This window comes from Ipomoea nil, unplaced genomic scaffold, assembly GCF_001879475.1.
Source record: "Ipomoea nil cultivar Tokyo-kokei standard unplaced genomic scaffold, Asagao_1.1 scaffold1043, whole genome shotgun sequence".
Taxonomy (NCBI): Eukaryota; Viridiplantae; Streptophyta; class Magnoliopsida; order Solanales; family Convolvulaceae; genus Ipomoea; species Ipomoea nil.
The window spans coordinates 8,240,026-8,260,713 of record NW_017617471.1 but is presented as its reverse complement, the minus strand read 5'-3'; the positions used below and the strand labels follow the sequence as shown (position 1 = coordinate 8,260,713).

At 30.9% G+C, this 20,688-nt stretch overlaps 1 protein-coding gene across 3 annotated transcripts; it reads left to right on the top strand.

Annotated features, from left to right (window-relative positions):
* The first annotated feature begins 3,576 nt into the window (after nt 1-3,576).
* Nucleotides 3,577-10,079, top strand: LOC109182122 (cingulin-like). 3 transcript variants are annotated; one of them, XM_019332182.1, is made up of 9 exons: nt 3,577-3,899; nt 4,105-5,433; nt 5,749-6,956; nt 7,038-7,196; nt 7,305-7,484; nt 7,634-7,828; nt 8,501-8,599; nt 8,731-9,339; nt 9,499-10,079. In XM_019332182.1, exons 2-9 carry the CDS (start codon nt 4,146-4,148, stop codon nt 9,838-9,840), a joined length of 4,080 nt encoding a protein of 1,359 aa, XP_019187727.1. In that variant the 5' UTR covers nt 3,577-3,899; nt 4,105-4,145; the 3' UTR covers nt 9,841-10,079. The 3 variants fall into 3 exon arrangements, with proteins under 3 accessions (XP_019187727.1, XP_019187726.1, XP_019187725.1); XM_019332181.1 differs by having other exon boundaries at nt 3,577-3,895; nt 4,101-6,956; XM_019332180.1 differs by having other exon boundaries at nt 4,105-6,956.
* Nucleotides 10,080-20,688: the final 10,609 nt, after the last annotated feature.

Sequence of the window (20,688 nt, the reverse complement as noted above, 5' to 3'; positions counted from 1 at the left end):
TGGATCCAAATTCTCATATATTGAGCAATTTATAAGGCAATTGTGTTGTCGACAACTATAACATATTCCATAAATTTCTCTCATAAAATAATGGCGATTTCTATTTCAACCAGACTCTAGCCATTTTCCAAAGATATTTTTATCTGGTCGTTTCGCATCCCCAGTATTATGATTTTGGGTGCACCTATAAATTTACTGGGGATTTTCGCCTTTTGGACGAATGTCTTCAGGACATACTTCTTTAAACGATTTCAAGAGTGACGAAATTTTCTACTAGCTTTAGCTTTCCGCGGATTCTTGTCTTTTATACCAACATGTCTCCACGCTTCTGGCGTCAATGAGCATTGGTAAATACATACGGTCCAAGTTGGGGAAGATATATGGGACCTAATCACTCTTTTTATCAGTATATATATTGGCAGATTAATTATCTTCTGAACTTCCAGTTCAGTTTACTTCTTATGAACTTCTAGTTAATTTTCTTTATTTAGAGTTGTTTTTTTTTTTTTTTTGGAAAAAGAAACTTAATGCATTAACTCATAAAGAATACAATCAGCAAGATAAAGGGGTGGCTCATCAAACCACTCCCCGCAACCTGACACAAAAACTGCCTCCCGAGCAACATTGTAGGCAGCACGATTCGCAGATCGCCTAACGAAACAGAAATCGACACCATCAATAGTGGATACCACTTCTTTAACATCATCAATAACTAAACCAAAAGCAGAATAAAAAGAATTTGAACGTAGAGCATAATAAACCAACTGGGAATCAGTTTCAACATCCACATCTCCCAGACCAGTGCCCTTCAACCAGCTTAGGGCTTCCCGCACACAAACTGCCTCTGCAACCTCCACCGCATATCTCCCAGGCATGTTTACTCCTTTAGCAGCCAAAAAAGAGCCACCATGATCTCTTAAAACCCACCCCATGCCCATCGTATTCCCTTCCCCATCAAATGCTGCGTCCGTGTTCAGCTTTAAACGCCCCACAACAGGAGCCCTCCATCCTGAATCCAGCCCATCACCACGGCCAACAGCAGCCCCCAAGTCCATCTCATTTGCCCCTCTCCAGTTTCTCCAAAATGATAGGGCCGAGTCCACCATATCCCTGGAATCAAAAGCCTTTGCACTCCACACCTAGCGATTTCTGCTCCCCCACACACCCCATAACAGCATTACAAACATACACTTTAGCTCATCATTCAACTTTGCCAACAAGTCAAAAAACCAACAGCTCTTTATTTAGAGTTGTTAAATCTTCCTAGATTGGTGGTTATGATTAGTTTGTAGTCTTCTATTGTAATCACACTGGAATTGAGTGTGATGTGAGTGCTCCACATAGCTGTGTGGACCACGATCCAAAAACAACATCGTTTTGCTTAATTTTATTTTTTTGCATGTCTAGCTGCAACATACATTTTATAACTCATAATGTACATTATTTTAAAACATAATGTACACTATGTTACTCAAATGTTTCATTATTCTAACACGTAATGTATATTATTCTAACACATAATGTACATTATTCTAACACATAATGTACATTATTTTTACTCATAATATTCTACACAATAAGTTGTCCATTGTGATTCATCCATTCACTATCTTTTCGGGCCGGGGTGTGAGGCAATGAGGATCCTAGGGTGTAAATTTCGTTTTTTTTTTTTTTTTGAACAAGAAATAATGCTATTCCATACCACTATATTAAGTAATCAATTTGACATTATTGTGCAAAATATAATTAAGGAGCATATAAAGACGAGAGCTATAAAGAATTTTATTATATTAAAAAATGTTTCATACAAATTAAAATGAGCTTAAAATTTAACAGTCAATTTATATTAATAGTGGAATTTTAAATTTTAAATTTTCAATCTAATTTTCGTTATAGTTTTTTAATAATTAAAATTTTAAAATATATTTTTTGACATGAGTTTTAAAATATTTGACTTAGTTTATTTAAATAAAAAAATACTAACAAAATATAAAACAAATACAATTTTCTATAACTCCAAATTTAATATGCTTCTTAATAAATTTGAAACAACAATGCCAAATTGATCACTTAGTATAATGGAATGAAATGACATTATTCTAGTGGGAGGTTAAGGTTTAAAACTTGCTAAGGGTGTGTTTAGTTGTTCTTTGTTTTGAAATTAATTATTATTAATGCCAATGTTGAAAAAATCGCTAGGCGCTCTCTAGGCGTCTGGGGACCGCCTAGAACACCTAGCGTTAGGCGCCTAGTCGCGATTTTTGCAACACTTATTAATGCATTGATTAATTAAATTAATTACTTTTAAATAAATTTGAGGATTTTGTTAACGTGGCATGATGAGATTAACACTACACCATCAAAGTCAACAATCAATTTTAACGGTGTTAATTATTGTTCTTCATTACACAATTTTTAAAAGTACAAGGATTAAACTATACAAAATTAAGGTATACGATATCATAAGGTAATTAATGCCAAAATTAAGGATTTTTTTTAAAATTCAACGGCATAACTTTACTGCCAATTAGCGTCGTTGACCTTCGTTTTTCAACGTTCAAATTCATTAATGCCCTACTTTGAATTCTATTTTCACTCGTTTTACTACCATCAATGTTCAAACTAGCCACACGGAAGGGCACTACTCAAGAAATGTTAGGTATGCTGGGAATTGAGTGTTAACAATGATTGAAAGCAAAGAAGGAAGTCGATAAAGGTAAAATTTAGTGATTCCGATGATCTGTTTAAGTAACGTCTTGATAATCAATTATCACTTTAATATATTGAATTACTCGGATCAAATGATATCAAGTCAATATTGATAATTTATAAGACAAAAAAGCATTATTACTCTTTTAAAAAGTTAAGGTGATGGATATAATTTAACTTTCCATGAAGTATTGCCAAATAATTGGTTGGAACTTGGAAGGAATAAATGCAAATATGTGATAAAAATTAAAATTATGAGGCAGAAGTGATAAAAAAAAATTAAAAAAAATACTCCACCCGTAATCCGTCCATGATTCGGCTAACGAGATTTGATTGGAGTTATTTTTAATCTAATTTTTATAATATTAAGTTTATCATTACTATACAAAATTTATATATTTAGAAACTACACTAAAAGTACTATTAAACACAAAAAATTAAATTTAAAAATAAATAAAAATATTAAAAAATAAATAAATAAGGAAGGAATGAAAAGTTGATTTGACCAATAAAGAATATGTAGGATAGCTAAAATGGAAGAGAGAGTAAAAAAAGGAAAATACTTGGTGTACTCCCATTTTAAATTCCCAACTTGTACTCCCTCTCACATGTTCTTGATGTAGACATTTTTTTTGGACCCAAAAATAACCAATCTTGGATTGCCACTTAGGAAGTATAAATGAGGGAGTAGAATTTTGGGAGTCTATATAGTAAAACTCCTAAAAAAAATATCCTATTGGGATTTGGGGAAAAAGGAAAAAGGAAAAAGGAAAAAGGAGAAAATGGTTAAAAAAAAAAAAAAAAAAGATTGAGTGGGCGGGGAAGGTGTAAATGGGAAAACGGCAGTAGGTGCTGGAGTTGAAACGTATAAACGCAAGTGGAGATCCATAGCCAGCTGTTCCGTGTTTTGCGAGTCGCGACGCGAGCCTCTCTCTTCTCACCCGTCTCCCTCTCTGCTCATTTTCGCTTTGGAGAGAGAAGTCTAGCCAGGAGAGACTAGAGAGAGAGAGAGAGAGAGAAGCCACTCTCTCTCGCGTCTTCCAAAACCCTTTCGTCGTTTTCCTACTAATAATGTGTGCTAATCTCTTGGTTTGAGTGTTGTCTGTGTTGATCTCCTTCCTGATCTGCTGCTTCTAATTCGCTGCGCTGAATTCCCGCCTTCTGCATTGTGATCAAACACTATCCTATAAGTATATCCCATCCAATTCTCTTCTGAATTCCTAGTTTCACTTTGGTTTTCTTCTTCTCTTCCCGGAAAATAGGATTTGAATGTTTATTTGGTTTCATTTGTTGTTGATCTTTAATGTGTGCGTGACGTATATGTTATACATTGTGTTGACTTTTTTTTTTTTTTTTTTTTTCCGGTTGATTTCAAATGACGGTTGACACAGAGGGTTCTGTGTTTCCGGAGGCGGGAATTGAACTCTGGACTGGATATGGATTCCCACCAGGATCTAACCAGTGTCGGTGCAGAAGGTGACGAGGCTAACCGTGTTGTCGGTGCTGAAACTAACGCCAGTGACATGGATGATTTAGAGAATTCCTATGTCTTTGTCAATGGAAGTGAAGGTACGACTGATGATCCTGGTGTTAATGAACTCGACGTTGATGTGCCTGGTGCCTCGGCTGAAACCGAGGTTGTAGAGGATTTTACTGTCAGTGGGGATTTAAGCAAGTCCTTTGAAGAGGAGAGGCATGGTTCTCTTCAAGGGATTGGGGTCTTCCTCTCGACCACCGAGGGTGAGGTTTCTGAGGATTGTTTGGCTGGGAAAGAAAACGTGGATGGAACCCAAGTTACTTCTAATGGTTCAGTAGAGAATCAAATCGAAGATGTTGAGTCACAAAAATATGAGTGTAGTGTTGAGTCCAAACCGCAGACCATTGATTTGAAGTCCTCATATGTGACCTCTCAGGATCAGGTTGATTTGAGGTCCTCATCTGTGGACTCCGGAGATGCCAACCAAGTAACTCAGGAAATTATTCTAGATTCAGTTATTGACCTAGTTGATTTAGATTCGGCCACTGAGCAAAATAATATAGATTTGACCGTAGATCAACATAATTCAGATTCAGATTTGACCCTAGATCAACATAATTCAGATTCAACTGTCGGTGTAGAAAATGCAGATTCAATCACTGAACAAAATAAATTAGGTTTGACAAACAATATAGATTTGACAATTATTACTGTGGAGGGCCAGAACAATCAGCACGTGGTTGTGGATGCTGCAGAATGTGACCCTGATAAAACTGACCTAAAGAAAGGCAATTATGTAGACCAAACTTTACAGCCTTGTGATGTGTTAGAAGAGGGAGAGAAATGTACAATGGCTCCTATGGATGATTTTGAATGCAAATCCCAACATGCCAAGCCAGAGGTTGGGGAGGTAAATGAGCAGCAGAAATCTGAGGTAATGGCAACTGAAATAGTGGAGGATGGTGAATCATACACCCATGTTAATATTCCTGTGGAGTCAAATTCTTGTGAACTTGATCATGAAGGGGAGAACCTTGAGAAGGAATCAAGTAAAGGTTTCAGTTCTGATGCAAATCCAGAACTTGAAAGGGTTAGAGTTGACCAGGGGCACGAGATGGAAAATGTAGTGAATGAGAAGCACACCTCCTTGGAAGCAGGGGGAGGAGCCATTTCGCTTGTTTTATGTGATAAGCAAGTTAGTGTACTTGTATCTCATGCTACAGACCATGTTTCTCAATTAGAAGAAGGTGGTGGAAAAATTGATGTTTCTGAAAGTTCCCATGAATTCAGTAGATCTTCTGAGGAAGCCAATATCATGGGCACTCCTGCTGCTTGTGTTATGAATGAAGGTGACACCAGAGGAAAACCGATTGATACTACAGACCATGTTTCTCAGTCAGAAGATGGTAGTGGGCAAATTGATGTTGGTGAAAGCTCCCTTGAATTGAGCAGATCTTCTGAGGAAGCCAAGATCATAAGTTCTCCTGCTGCTTGCATGATGACTGAAGGTGACACCACAGAAAAACCAATTGATACTACAGACCATGTTTCTCAATCAGAAGGTAGTGGACAAATTGATGTTGGTGAAACCTCCCATGAATTTAGCATATCTTCTGAGGAAGCCAAGATCATGGGCGCTCCTGCTGCTTGCATGATGAGTGAAGGTGACACCAGAGAAAAACCAATTGATACTACATACCATGTTTCTCAATCAAAAGAAGGTAGTGGACAAATTGATGTTGGTGAAAGTTCCCATGAATTGAGCAGATCGTCTGAGGAAGCCAAGATCATGGGTGATCCTGCTGCTTGCATGATGAGTGAAGGTGACACCAGAGAAAAGCTAATTGATGATACAATTGGAAAGGTGAGTGAAGATTGTGAAAACAGGTATGGGGCTTCTCCGTCTACAGAAAGCATTTCTGTTCAAGATGCTGAGGTCCTGGAACCTAGGAGTTGTGATGAACACGTTGTATCTTCAGTTGCTGATGGCAGTTGTGCACTTGTTATGAACTCTTTGGAGAATGACACAAGCCTGGGAACTGAATTTGGGATTCAAAACTCTGCATCAGAAGAAGTGTCTGCATTGGCTGGCGAAAGTTCTCTTCATGATTCAAAATCAGAAAATCTTGACTTAGAAGCTGCTGTAGTGGAGAGCAAGTTTCTTGGTCATGACAGCATATCAAGTTGTTCTCCCACAGATTCAAGCTCTAAAACCACATTTAGCCTGTTGACTGACAAATCTGAACAGAAAGTGCAAGGTGGAACTGAAATTTCAAATGAGGGTGCTGAGCTTGCTCATGGCCAATGTAGTTCAACTGTTGTACAATTATCTAAAGTTGGGAACTCATCTACTTCAATCAATAGGGACATGCATGGTGATGATACTCTTGAATCTGGACTGGAATCTCTGAAAAGCTCTTTTGATAACAATGGCAGTCCACCAAACCACACTAAAAACTTGGAAGTTCAATGTAATGGTTCTGAAAGAAGTAGTGAAGACAATTTGGTGTGCCAAGAATTTGTGGTTGCTGACAAATCTTTGTGCAATGAAACATTGGATATTTTGCTGGAAGGTTCTTCAGCTAATGTTGCTGGACAGGATGCTAGTACTGGGACTTTTGGAGGCTTGAAAAAGCCATTCCAATTCCTGATCAAGATGCCAAGGTTTGATGATGAAAAGCTTAGAGAGCAGATCAGACTTGCACAGCTACATGTTGATGAGAAGACCCAAAGTAGGGATGCTATTTGGCAGGAAATAAAAAAGAAGAGAGTAAGATTAACATCTTAAAGGTTTTTCAATTTTTTGTATGCATTGCGGACATGGTTTGAATTGTGGGAGTCTTTTGTGCAGGCCAATTGCCAACATCATGGTGTTGAATTTGAAGCTGCCAAATCAGAAGAGAGAGTTGCACGCAAGCTGGTTAGGTCAAAGCGTGCTGAAATTGAGCATCTTCAAACTGCAATTAATAGAGTGAAGAATGCACTTTCTGTCGAGGAGATAGATGCAAGGGTAGGAATTCATCTCCACCCCTAACCCCTTCCCATTTACAGAATATTGGAGGATTATCACATTTGTATTCTGTTTTTAATATTTTACATAACTTACTCTTGGCTACAGATATGTAGCATGGAACACATGATAGAGCATGAAACTCTTCCTTTAAAGGAGGAAAAGAACTTAATTCGCGAAATTAAGCAGTTGAAGCAGCTGCGAAATCAATTATCCTCTAACATAGGTAGCTGTGATGAAGTCCAGCAGGCTCTGGACAATAGAGACCAAATTGAAGAGAGCTTAAAGGTAACACACTGAAATACTGAAATTCTATTCAATATGTTGCAGTCTGCACCTTCAGCAGGAATCCTATATTCCTATTCTGAGTTTTCATGTTTTTTTCATTCATTAGTTAACACCTTTAACTTGCATTTACCTGACTTTAATGTTTGCAGATTTTGAAAAAAGAGCTCGATAGCCTTAAAAACAAGGTATCAAAAGCTGAAGCAGTTGCTGTAGCAGTAAGCTTGAGATATGAAGAAGAAAGCAAAATGCACAAGGAATTGCGAGCTCAGTATAAGGCTGCTAATGAAATTCGCCAAGCAGCATACGGAAACTTGCAGAATTTGAAAAAGATACTATATGAGAAGGTTAGTAGTAATATTTTGAGGTTGAAGTTTAGCTTATTCTGTGATTAACAAGTTGTGGAACATGCTGAGTGAACACTTCAGAACTTGTTATACTTTTGGCTATTCTTTTAATAGTGACTAGATGGTTGTTTTCTTATCCCTGTGGGAGGTTGGAACAAAATATCTGTACTTTGTTAGGAGAATTGCTTTGCTAGTGATTATATGGCATATTTGCCCCTTCAATGGAGTGTTTACCAGAATGAGTATCTTGCGTGACTATTAAAGAATACACCTAGGTATAAAAGTCTGCAAAGTTAATGAACTCTATGTTCATTGTCATTTTTTTTTTGTAGCTTCATTATTATGTTTTTAAATGGTTAAGGCATAAATACAACTTTTAAACCAAGTATCTTCTTTGAGAACTTTATGTGCCTGGCCTAATGGTTTAGGGTATGAACTTTGAAGGATTTTCTCTTATATGAAACACAAAAAAAAAAAAAAAAAAAAAAAAAAAAAAAAAAAAAAAAAAAAAAACTATAGTGAGTTAGTGACAAACTCCAAGTTATGGTTTTTATTTTTTTTTTTATTTTTTGGTGCAAAATGGAAGAACTTGGTGACGCCTATTGTTACTCTCGATAAATGTTTATGCCAATATTTTGTAGCAACTAAAATTAAATTCTTCTGGAACTGTAGAACAACCATTTCCGGATGTACAAGGATAATGCATCAACAGCTAGTCGTCATGCTGCACACAAAGACACTGAAGCTCTTCATCATCTTTGTGCCAACCAGGTTGGTTAATTCATTTCCTTGGTTGGTCATCTTTTAGAATAATGTGACAACTAGAAGTTTTAATTTTTTGTTAATTCATTTCTTTGGTCATCTTTTAGAATAATGTGACAACTAGGAGTTTTAATTTTCAGGTTGAGAAATATATGGAACTCTGGAATCGGGATGATGAGTTCCGCCAGGAATATGTGAGGTGCAACATGAGGAGCACAGTTAGGAGATTGGGAACATTGGACGGTCGTCCTCTTGGCCCTAATGAGGATCCACCTGTTCTCCCGGTTTATGTAGCTGAAAGAACTGATAGAGTGATTTCCCGTACATCAAAAGTTGATTTTGTCTCCCCAACTTTGCCACTGCAGCAAGAAAAACAAGTAATGCTTATCAAGGATGAAGACATAGCCAGAAAGCCTATGGTGAAAGGGACAGGACAAAAGACTGAACGAGAGAGGAAAACTAGCGCAGTGAAGTCTAATTTGGAGAGTGCAGACAATGTATCTAGTTGGGACGTAAGCAATGACGTGAAAAGAGAAGACATTCAAATTCAAACAAAGGAGGAATTGGAGTTGGCTAGGAAGGAAGAGGAAGTTAAAAGGCTGGAGACTGCTGCTAGACTGAAAGAGCAACGCCGGTTAGAGGAGATTGCCAAGGCTAAGGAGGCACTGGAAAGGAAAAAGAGAAATGCAGAGAAGGCCCAAGTGAGGTCAGAATTACGAGCTCTGAAGGAAGCAGAACAAAAAGAGAAGGTGGGGTGAAGCTTTTAGCATCATCTTTGTGCTATTTATATTTGTTCTAACATGAAATGAAAATTAAAAGGCGGGCTTGTGTGTTTGTTTGTATGTCTGAATGGATGGATATATGTAAACGCACATATGTTGTTCTGATTTTGTGTTTTATCTGTACAGGAGAGAGAGAAAAGATTGAGAAAGAAGGAAAAAAAGAAGGGCGGTGGCAGCGAAGCTGCTAATGAGAGCGAAAATGTTTCATTCTGTGAGAGCATAAAAGACGTTGTGAATGAGGCTGAAACAAAGGAGACTGAGGAGGGTGGTAAGAAAACTCAAAAGGCCCCTCAGTATGCAAAACAAAACACAACAAAGTCTATTCCTCCACCACTTCGAAACAAGAATAAGAAGAAAATGCAGCAGTGGATGCGGATAATTTTCACATCCATTATCGTCATCGCTTTGTTCTTGCTGGGAAACATTGGCTTCTTTGCCAATCTTAAGAGCCGCCAAAATGTCTTATAATCTTGCTTTCCTAGCCGGAATGGGGAGTTTTGGTGTGGGATATTCTTACTTGCATCTGGAATTTTAGTTTTATTTTATGTTTTGTTAGAAAAGAAAATTATTTGAACGACTTATAGAGTGGGGTTGTGTATTTTGCAGAATGAACAACAGCAATAACATTACATTACATCATGATTCTGTAATACTTTGTAGATCCCTATTCCCTTGGATAATCTATTGAATAGGCAGATGGGTATATAGTCACTTGGATAAAGTCAAACCAGTGAAATCAAAACTAAGCTGTCATTGAAAGTTTATTTAAGAGGCAAGGAAAGCATATTCTTTTGAATGAATTTCAAACTTTATGGTTATTTAATCTCTGTTTTTTTTTTTTTTTTGATACTTAATCTCAGCTTTTTTAAAGCTAAGTATTTTAATTTCTTAATTTTAGTCATACACACAGACACGCAGAGTTAAATTTTAGAGGAAAAATCACTGTTGCTTTATCGGAATTCTTTGAGTGATTTGGAAGAACTCATGCATCTATAATTAGTCATACGTGAATATATTTATCAGTTCACAATTATATTTATCGAATTGTTTGGTGGGCTACCTTGTTGCTCATTAACGTCAAACTAGTAAACACTCTAAAGAGCTTCAATGTCTTCAAGTTGTTTTTAACTCTTCAAGTATCTTCAATGTCTGAAAAAATGTAATTTTCACCTTATAACAAACTCACTCAATATTTATCTAATAAATAATTATTTATTTAGGATAAATACTAAGAGTTTATCCAAAATGAATTCTAACATAATCATGTTTAGGTTCGACATTCTATTATTATATTTGAATTTAATTATAATTATTAAATTCAAATATAATATAACTATAATATCTTAAATAATAATATTTAATTTGACTAAATTTTTATCAAATAATTAAATTAATTTGACAAGTAACATATTCTAAATTGATTTAACTAATTGATGTATACATTTGAATAACTTAATTAAAATGTGATTCAATAGTCAATTTAATTCCATCAAAATTTTCATATTTACAATAACTTGTCACACAAAAGAGAAAGTAGTAGAATTAAGATTTGAGAATATGTGTAGTAAAACTCATTTGTTTTTCACTTGATTGCGAGATGGGAAATGGATGTGTTGTCTACTCCTCATGCTTGCTTTTGAGCATATGACTGAATGTGAAAATCGTACCACCCGATCTGTTCTCTTCTACCTACACAAACGTCTTTTCATATCTTACTTTATGTTTATACACACTATTTTATATTTCATAATAATGTGATATAGTTTGATTAGTTTAGAAGTTAAAAATAAATAAATAAATAAAGTAAGCACATTGTATTAATTCTTTTAATCAAAATATGTAACTAGAGTTTTACTTCTTGTGCTTCTTGTGTAGTCGTAACTCGTACGATTACTCATCATTAGCTACGCATAAATGCACCATAATGTGTTAAAAATGTATAATTATATGTGGTGTATAAAGCACATAATTTGTTGAACAAAAGAATTAAGAACTCAACATAATTGTACGATTACATCATGGCTCTACTAATTAATTAACTATTTAGCTCATTATATAGAAATAGAAAGTAAAAGTATACTCAAGTGTATCCGTAGAAAAAAATAATGCAAAACAGATAAAATAGAATTAAGATAAGTTGACATTTTCCTTCAAAAAAAAAAAAAGAAGAAGAAGAAGAAGATAAGTTGACATTAAGTTTGCTGCACCCTTTTTATTTATTTTATTTATTTATTTTTAAATTCCTACTTTAGTTCTTTAAACATTATTACTATTATTATTTTATTATTATTATTATTATTATTATTATTATTATTATTATTATTATTATTATTTTTTATCATGGGGAGGGATACCCTCAACCACCCATGTCTTAGGGGCATACCATCACCACGGATCACCCACTCTGTTGTATCCAAGCTAGCATAGAATTGCAGCAATGGGACACCCCAAAATTCACAATCTTCAGAGACTAATCAACACATAGACCTGACTAGCCAAAAAATTTACCACTTTATTTTACTCTCTATAAATACTCTTAATATATCCACGATACGATAGATCATAATCCACACAATTGTGTAGACTATAGTAAAAAAGTGTCGTATTTTTTTTAAGTAAAAAGAAACGGAAATGACGGATGTTACTAATTAATCTCGTATTTATTATGTGCTCAAAATAAAATGAAACTGAGCAACATGCATGTCTCATATATTGAGTGTACATTATTAAATGAAACTATGGTTGAATTAGATTGATATTTTAGTTGTGCTGTAATAAAATTAAAGTGTATCCCAAATGGAACTGAGTAACATGCATGTCTCATATATTGAGTATACATTGTCAAATGAAACTGTAGTTGAATTAAAATAATACTTTAGTTGTATTGTAATGAAACTTCAGTGTGTAACTGAACAACACGTCTCGCATATTGAGTGTATATTGTCAAATGAAACTGTTTTTATATCAAAATGATACTTTAATTGTGTTGTAATTAAGGCTCCATTTGAAAACAGGAAAATGACTTCTGGAAAATGAGTCATTTTCCATAAAACATTTTACTTTATGGTGTTTGGCTACACAACGAAAAACTGTCTTTGTGTGTTTGGTTCATTTTCCATAAAATAAGTAGGAAAATGAAAAGAATTGAATAATTTATATATATATATATATATATATATATATATATATATATATATATATATATATATATATATATATATATATATAACATTTTTAAAAATGTAACTTTTTTTAATTTTTAAATACAAAAAAATTAATATTATTCGTAGTTTTTTTTTGAACTTTGAATTAAAAAAAAAAAAAACAAAAAATCACAGACCGGCTCTTGGGCCCGTTAACCCGCATGGGGCGGGCTTTGATTGCATGAACCATAGCCTGCGGGTTTGGTGGGTCGCTTGCAAAAGCTCGCAAAAAATTAGGCCAAAAAATTTTGCATGTGCATCCCTTGGAAAATGACTTCCCCAAAAAAATGAGAAGTCATTTTCCCCCAAAACATACATATTTTCCTTTGACTAATGCATCATTTTTCATTGACCGCATTTTCCCCCCTCTTGCCAAACACTGAAAACTCGAAATACGGAAGTCATTTTTCGGATTTCCAAAGACACCTAAACTATAGTGTTTCTAAAATGAAACTAAATAACATGTCTCATATATTTAGTGTATAAGTTCAAATAAAATTGTACTTGAATTAAAATTATACTTTAGTTGTGTTGAATATAATAAAACTATAATCTATATATATATAAAAGTAAAATCCTCCTAACAAATTTTCCCCCCAAAATTTTTGTAGTAAAACTTATTTGGTAAGTAAATGTCAAATGGAAATTAAATAAATAATAATAATAATAATAATAATAATAATAATAATATAATCTATATCTATATCTATATATCTATATATATATAAAAGTAAAATCCTCCTAACAAATTTTCCCTCCAAAACTTTGTAGTAAAACTTATTTGGTAAGTAAATGTCAAATGGAAATAAATAAAATCTATTAATTGGTAATATTATATATGGTATTATATTCTATAATATAATTGATAATATTATTGTTCATGCATAATAAAAATATTATTGTTCAAATATAAAATAAAATTAAAATAATAATAATAATAACAAAAACAACAACAACAATAATAATAATAATAATGATAATAATAATGATATAATAATAATAATAATAATATAATAACAGTTTTATTATCAAATTTATTAGGAAAAATTATATTAGTAATATATTATTAATTAAATAATTAGGGAAAACCATTAGAACAATGCTGTAATAATATATTAGGAATGTACGTAGTTATACAATATATAGTAATTAAGGTTATTATTGTTAATTAAGCTAATTAGTGTGTAGTATTTTATATTTATATATAAAAGCAATACTCATACACAATGTATATGTATATGGAAGGCGTGTAGTAGTGGGTAGAAAGTAAATAATTGGAAGCTTTTACCTTTCTTAATATCTCTTACCATTTTATAATTTCAATACTAAGCTCTTTTGATCTCATCTATTGTGTATAAATACACCTTATATGATCATAGACAACTCATCAATTTCACAATCTCAACTAAGGTTAATTATTTCATTGACTTTTGCTAATTATCCTGTGATCTTCCACAATTGAGGTTGATACGTGATTTGCACGGGTGAAGTTTTCATTATCTTAGTTTCTTTTTTCTTTCTTTCTTATTGGGTTTTGTTTTGTTTTTTTTTTTGTTTTTTGTTTTTTTTTTTTTTTTGTTTTTTGTTTTTTTTTTTTTTTGTTTTTTTTGTTTTTGTATTTTTCGATTTTTAAACAAGAAAAGTGGTTCGTAAGAAAAAATGTTGATATATTCTTTTTTTTTTGTTTATTTTTGTAGAGAAGATACAGATCTATAAAGATTGATGGGGAAGCAATAGAGTTCCTTGCTCATCAAGTGGATAAAGTGGGGATGGACGGATTCTGTGTATATGTAAACAGATGCAAAGGGAAGCATGATAAGAATACACTAAAAATGAAAATAGTATTCAAAGCATTTTTTTTAGTTGTCAATTTGTCAAAGCGTTGGTCTTTCTTTTGATTCAATCTCTCCGTCTTTAAAGTGTACATTTTATGTAATAAAAGAGTAATTTATCTCTCCCTTCAAGACGTTTTGGCATTTTCGGCGGAATCAACACTGCGGAAGCAATCTTGACTTTGTCGGTGCGGAAGTTTGTTTTTTTTTTTTTTTTTTTTTTTTTGTTTTGTTTTGTTTTTTGTTTTTTTTGCAAATTTGAAGTTGGCATTACTTTGGATTAAATTAGTAGTTATTTTTATGGCGGTGGTGGAAGAAGATTTCTGTAGCAGTTCATGTTAGAGGGCGGTGGTTGAAGTTTGTGGGGATGACAACTCAATGAGAGTGTGGATCGTAAATATATGTGTATTAATTTTTTTTTTTGTATATTCACTACCATTTTTAAGATTCATATTTATATTTACATTCATATTAATATTGTATTTTCTTTCCTGCATAATTTTAGGCTTAGTTTGTTGATATATCAATAACATTGTTCAATCCCAGTGAATAAGGATTATTCCTTTGTTGTGTAGTACCATATTGAATTGCTATGCTATTCGATCCATTTTGAAGGTGAAAAAGGTATTTATCTTTATCCTAGAATCTAATTTTATGTTGTTTTTAACTTTATTTTTTGTTTGGATGTTTGTCTCTATCTCTTTTGTCAAATTTTTGTAGTAAAACTTATTTGGTAAGTAAATGTCAAATGGAAATTAAATAAATAATAATAATAATAATAATAATAATAATAATAATAATAATATAATCTATATCTATATCTATATATCTATATATATATATAAAAGTAAAATCCTCCTAACAAATTTTCCCCCAAAACTTTGTAGTAAAACTTATTTGGTAAGTAAATGTCAAATGGAAATAAATAAAATCTATTAATTGGTAATATTATATATGGTATTATATTCTATAATATAATTGATAATATTATTGTTCATGCATAATAAAAATATTATTGTTCAAATATAAAATAAAATTAAAATAATAATAATAATAACAAAAACAACAACAACAACAATAATAATAATGATGATAATAATAATAATATAATAATAATAATAATAATAATAATAATAATAATAATATAATAACAGTTTTATTATCAAATTTATTAGGAAAAATTATATTAGTAATATATTATTAATTAAATAATTAGGGAAAACCATTAGAACAATGCTGTAATAATATATTAGGAATGTACGTAGTTATACAATATATAGTAATTAAGGTTATTATTGTTAATTAAGCTAATTAGTGTATAGTATTTTATATTTATATATAAAAGCAATACTCATACACAATGTATATGTATATGGAAGGCGTGTAGTAGTGGGTAGAAAGTAAATAATTGGAAGCTTTTACCTTTCTTAATATCTCTTACCATTTTATAATTTCAATACTAAGCTCTTTTGATCTCATCTATTGTGTATAAATACACCTTATATGATCATAGACAACTCATCAATTTCACAATCTCAACTAAGGTTAATTATTTCATTGACTTTTGCTAATTATCCTGTGATCTTCCACAATTGAGGTTGATACGTGATTTGCACGGGTGAAGTTTTCATTATCTTAGTTTCTTTTTTCTTTCTTTCTTATTGGGTTTTGTTTTGTTTTTTTTTTTGTTTTTTGTTTTTTTTTTTTTTTGTTTTTTTTTTGTTTTTGTATTTTTCGATTTTTAAACAAGAAAAGTGGTTCGTAAGAAAAAATGTTGATATATTCTTTTTTTTTTTTGTTTATTTTTGTAGAGAAGATACAGATCTATAAAGATTGATGGGGAAGCAATAGAGTTCCTTGCTCATCAAGTGGATAAAGTGGGGATGGACGGATTCTGTGTATATGTAAACAGATGCAAAGGGAAGCATGATAAGAATACACTAAAAATGAAAATAGTATTCAAAGCATTTTTTTTAGTTGTCAATTTGTCAAAGCGTTAGGCTTTCTTTTGATTCAATCTCTCCGTCTTTAAAGTGTGCATTTTATGTAATAAAAGAGTAATTTATCTCTCCCTTCAAGACGTTTTGGCATTTTCGGCGGAATCAACACTGCGGAAGCAATCTTGACTTTGTCGGTGCGGAAGTTGTTTTTTTTTTTTTTGTTTTGTTTTGTTTTGTTTTTTTTTTTTTTTTTTTTTTTTTGCAAATTTGAAGTTGGCATTGCTTTGGATTAAATTAGTAGTTATTTTTATGGCGGTGGTGGAAGAAGATTTCTGTAGCAGTTCATGTTAGAGGGCGGTGGTTGAAGTTTGTGGGGATGACAACTCAATGAGAGTGTGGATCGTAAATATATGTGTATTAATTTTTTTTTTGTATATTCACTACCATTTTTAAGATTCATATTTATATTTACATTCATATTAATATTGTATTTTCTTTCCTGCATAATTTTAGGCTTAGTTTGTTGATATATCAATAACATTGTTCAATCCCAGTGAATAAGGATTATTCCTTTGTTGTGTAGTACCATAGAGAATTGCTATGCTATTCGATCCATTTTGAAGGTGAAAAAGGTATTTATCTTTATCCTAGAATCTAATTTTATGTTGTTTTTAACTTTATTTTTTGTTTGGATGTTTGTCTCTATCTCTTTTGTCAACCTTGAAGGGTTTCAACCATGGCCGCCAATCATTGTAGATGAAAACTTGCAGGATGACTTTTTTTAAATTTAGAGGTGGTAGTAACCCCTAGAACAACTTTGATTGTATTACATAATATTGACTTGGTGGATACAAAAAACCAGAAATGCAAAATGAAGAATCTGAGTGTTTTTAATATTTTTTTTATTTTAATACTTTCTATTAAAAGTTTATTATTTTAGTTAACTAGTATTTGCACCCGTGCGATGCACGGGATGAATTTGTTGTAATATAGTAAGAATACATGAATCGATATATAATTATTTAAATTAGAACATCCAATATTATATAGTGCAATTAAAGATATAGTTTGGACCGTTTATATATTTTCATGTTAGCATTGCTTGAATTTGTGTAATAATTGCTCAAATTAATAGCTAATGTCTAGATGTACGCATGCGGTGGTATAACTTTGAAGATTTTATTTATCATTATTTAGTATTTTCATAAATTAGGCAAATGTGCTCGTTCTCTAACAACTCAGTTATAGAAATGAATTGGTATCCTTATTCATTTGTATGGAAGATATATTTTTTGTCTAGCTATATTACAATTTTTCCAAACATTTTCAATGTGAGATCAAAATGATCCAACATCATTTACAAAGGGAGTCAGTGGCTCCCATTTGTCTTCTTCTTATTATTTTTAATTCTAATTTTATTTTGTATATCGTATTATTATTATTATTATTATTATTATTATTATTATTATTATTATTATTATTATTATTATTATTATTATTATTATTATTATTTTAGTATTATTATTATTATTATTATTATTATTTAATTATTGATAAATTCGTCAAAATTTTAAAAAATTCATCATTTTATCATTTTTAACTTTAATCAAAACACCAAAAAATATTATATAATAACTCAGTAATTTGCTCCAAACTGCTAAAAACTAATACAACACATACATTTTGAGTTAATCTTTCAGAACCCCCACTAATAATAAATAATAAATAATAAATAAATAAATAAAACTAAAATAAGAAGACAAAGCTAAGGCTTCTTAAATAATAACATTTTGACTTCTCAATACTTGCCCACATTAATGAGAAAACAATTATGTTTGTAAGAGGAGCAATTATATAGATGGCTCTTTCTTTTCAAACATTTTCAATGTGGGATCAAAATGATCACACATCTTTTAAAAAAAAGGAGCCCGTGGCTCTCCTTTGTCTCTTTTTTTTTTTAACAAAAAAAAATTAAATTATATATATATATATATATATATATATATATATATATATATATATATATATATAGTTTTGTTTATATTATTGTTATTATTATTGTTGTTGTTGTTGTTGTTGTTGTAATTTGATTATTTGACAAATTCTTCAAAATTTTAAAAAATTCGTTGATTTAACATTTTATATTTAATCAGAACACCAAAAATATTATTTAATAACTTAGCAATTTGCTCCAAACTGCTAAAAACTAAAACAACACATACATTTTGGTTAATCTTTTCCAAACCTCGTAATAAATTAAAAAATTTAAAAAAAAAACTAAAATAAGAAGCCATTAAGATAAGGTTTCTTAAATAAGAGCCTTTTGACATGTTAGGCTTCAATAGGTTCAGAAAGTTTATATGAACAGGTACTACATGTAACATGATGATCGAATAGTTATGGTGTGGAACCGTGTCCACTTGGCAAGTTGGACACAGTTCTATGTTCATAACTAAACTATATTTTCATTATTATAAAGCTATATATTCATAATCTTTGAACTTCATATTCATAATTATTAGACTCTAGATTCACAATTACATTACTCTATGTTCATAATTATTTAACTTTATGTTCATAATTATAAAGATATATATTCATAATAATTATTGAACTTCATATTCACAATTATTGAATCTTTATATTCATAATTACATAACTATATGTTCATAATTATGTTCACAACACTGTGTACAAAATTATAGAACTATATGTTCATAATTTTGAACTATATATATTCATAATTATAAAATATTTTAGAACCGTGTCTACCTTGCAAGATGAATACGATTTCACAGCATAATTTGCTGGGTCAATAGTACTCAAAAAAAAAAAAAAAAAGTCGTTGCTCTTCTCAATACTTGCCCACAATGATTGGCAAACAACTATGTTTGAAAGAGGAGCTCAAAAGCTCATCTTTCCAAACATTTTCAATGTGGGATCAAAAAGATCCAACATTATTTACAAAGTGGAGCTTGCGGCTCTCTTTTGTCTTCTTCTTATTTTTTTAAATTTTAATTTTATTTTGTATATCCTTTTGTTTGGATTATTATTATTATTATTGTTGTTATTGTTGTTGTTGTTGTTGTTGTTGTAATTTGATTACTAATAAATTCTCCAAAATTTTAACAAATTCGTCATTTTAACATTTTAACTTTAATAAAAACACAAATATATATATATATATATATATATATATATATATATATATATATATATATATATATATATATATATATAATATGCTCCAAACTGCTAAAAACTAATACAACACATACATTTTGGGTTAATATTTCACAACCCCACTAATAATAAATAAATAAATAAATAAAAACTAAAATAAGAAAACAAAGCTAAGACTTTCTTAAATAAAAACCTTTTGGCTTCTCAATACTTGCCCACATTGATAGGCAATCAATTATGTTTGTAAGAGAGTATTGCTCCTCTTATATACAAAGGGAGTCCGTGACTCCCCTTTGTTTTTTGTTTTTTTTTTTTAATTTTAATTTTATTTTGTATATAGTTTTGTTTGGATTATTATTATTATTATTATTATTATTATTATTATTATTATTGTTGTTGTTGTTGTTGTTGTTGTTGTTGTTGTAATTTGATTATTTGAATAATTCACCAAAATTTTAAGAAATTCGTGTGTTTAACAGTTTATATTTAATCAAAACAACAAAACTATTATTTAATAACTTAGCAATTTGCTCCAAATTGCTAAAAACTAAAACAACGCATATACATTTTGGGTTAATCTTTCTCAAATCCCCTAATAAATTAAAAAAATAAAAATAAAATAAAATAAAAAGAAGCCATTAAGATAAGGTTTCTTAAATAAAAGCCTTTTTACACGTTGGGCTTCAATAGTTTGAGAAAGTTTATATGAACATATACTACATGTAACAGGGTGAATCGAATAGTTATGTTCATAATTACTGAACTATATGTTAATAATTATAAAGCTAAATATTCATAATCTTTGAACTTCATATTCATAATTATTAGACTCTGTATTCGCAATTACAGAACTCTATGTTCATAATTATAAAACTATATATTCATAATCTTTGAACTTCATATTCACAATTATTGAATCTCTATATTCATATACATAACTATATGTTCATAATTATGTCCACAACAATATGTGCATAATTATAGAACTATATATTTTTAATTTTTGAATTATATATTCATAATTATAAATAATTTTAGAACCGTGTCTACCTTGCTAGGTGGACACGATTCCACAGCATAATTTGACGGGTCAATAGTACTAAAAAAAAAAAAAAAAATGCCTTTGAACTTCTCAATACTTGTCGATAGGCAAGCAAT

Coding starts and splice junctions, on each gene's coding strand:
- LOC109182122 (XM_019332181.1), top strand. CDS start 4,146: ATGGATTCCCACCAGGATCTAACCAGTGTCGGTGCAGAAGGTGACGAG. Junction 7,197..7,304: donor TCGAGGAGATAGATGCAAGG/GTAGGAATTCAT, acceptor TCTTGGCTACAG/ATATGTAGCATGGAACACAT. Junction 7,829..8,500: donor AAAAGATACTATATGAGAAG/GTTAGTAGTAAT, acceptor CTGGAACTGTAG/AACAACCATTTCCGGATGTA.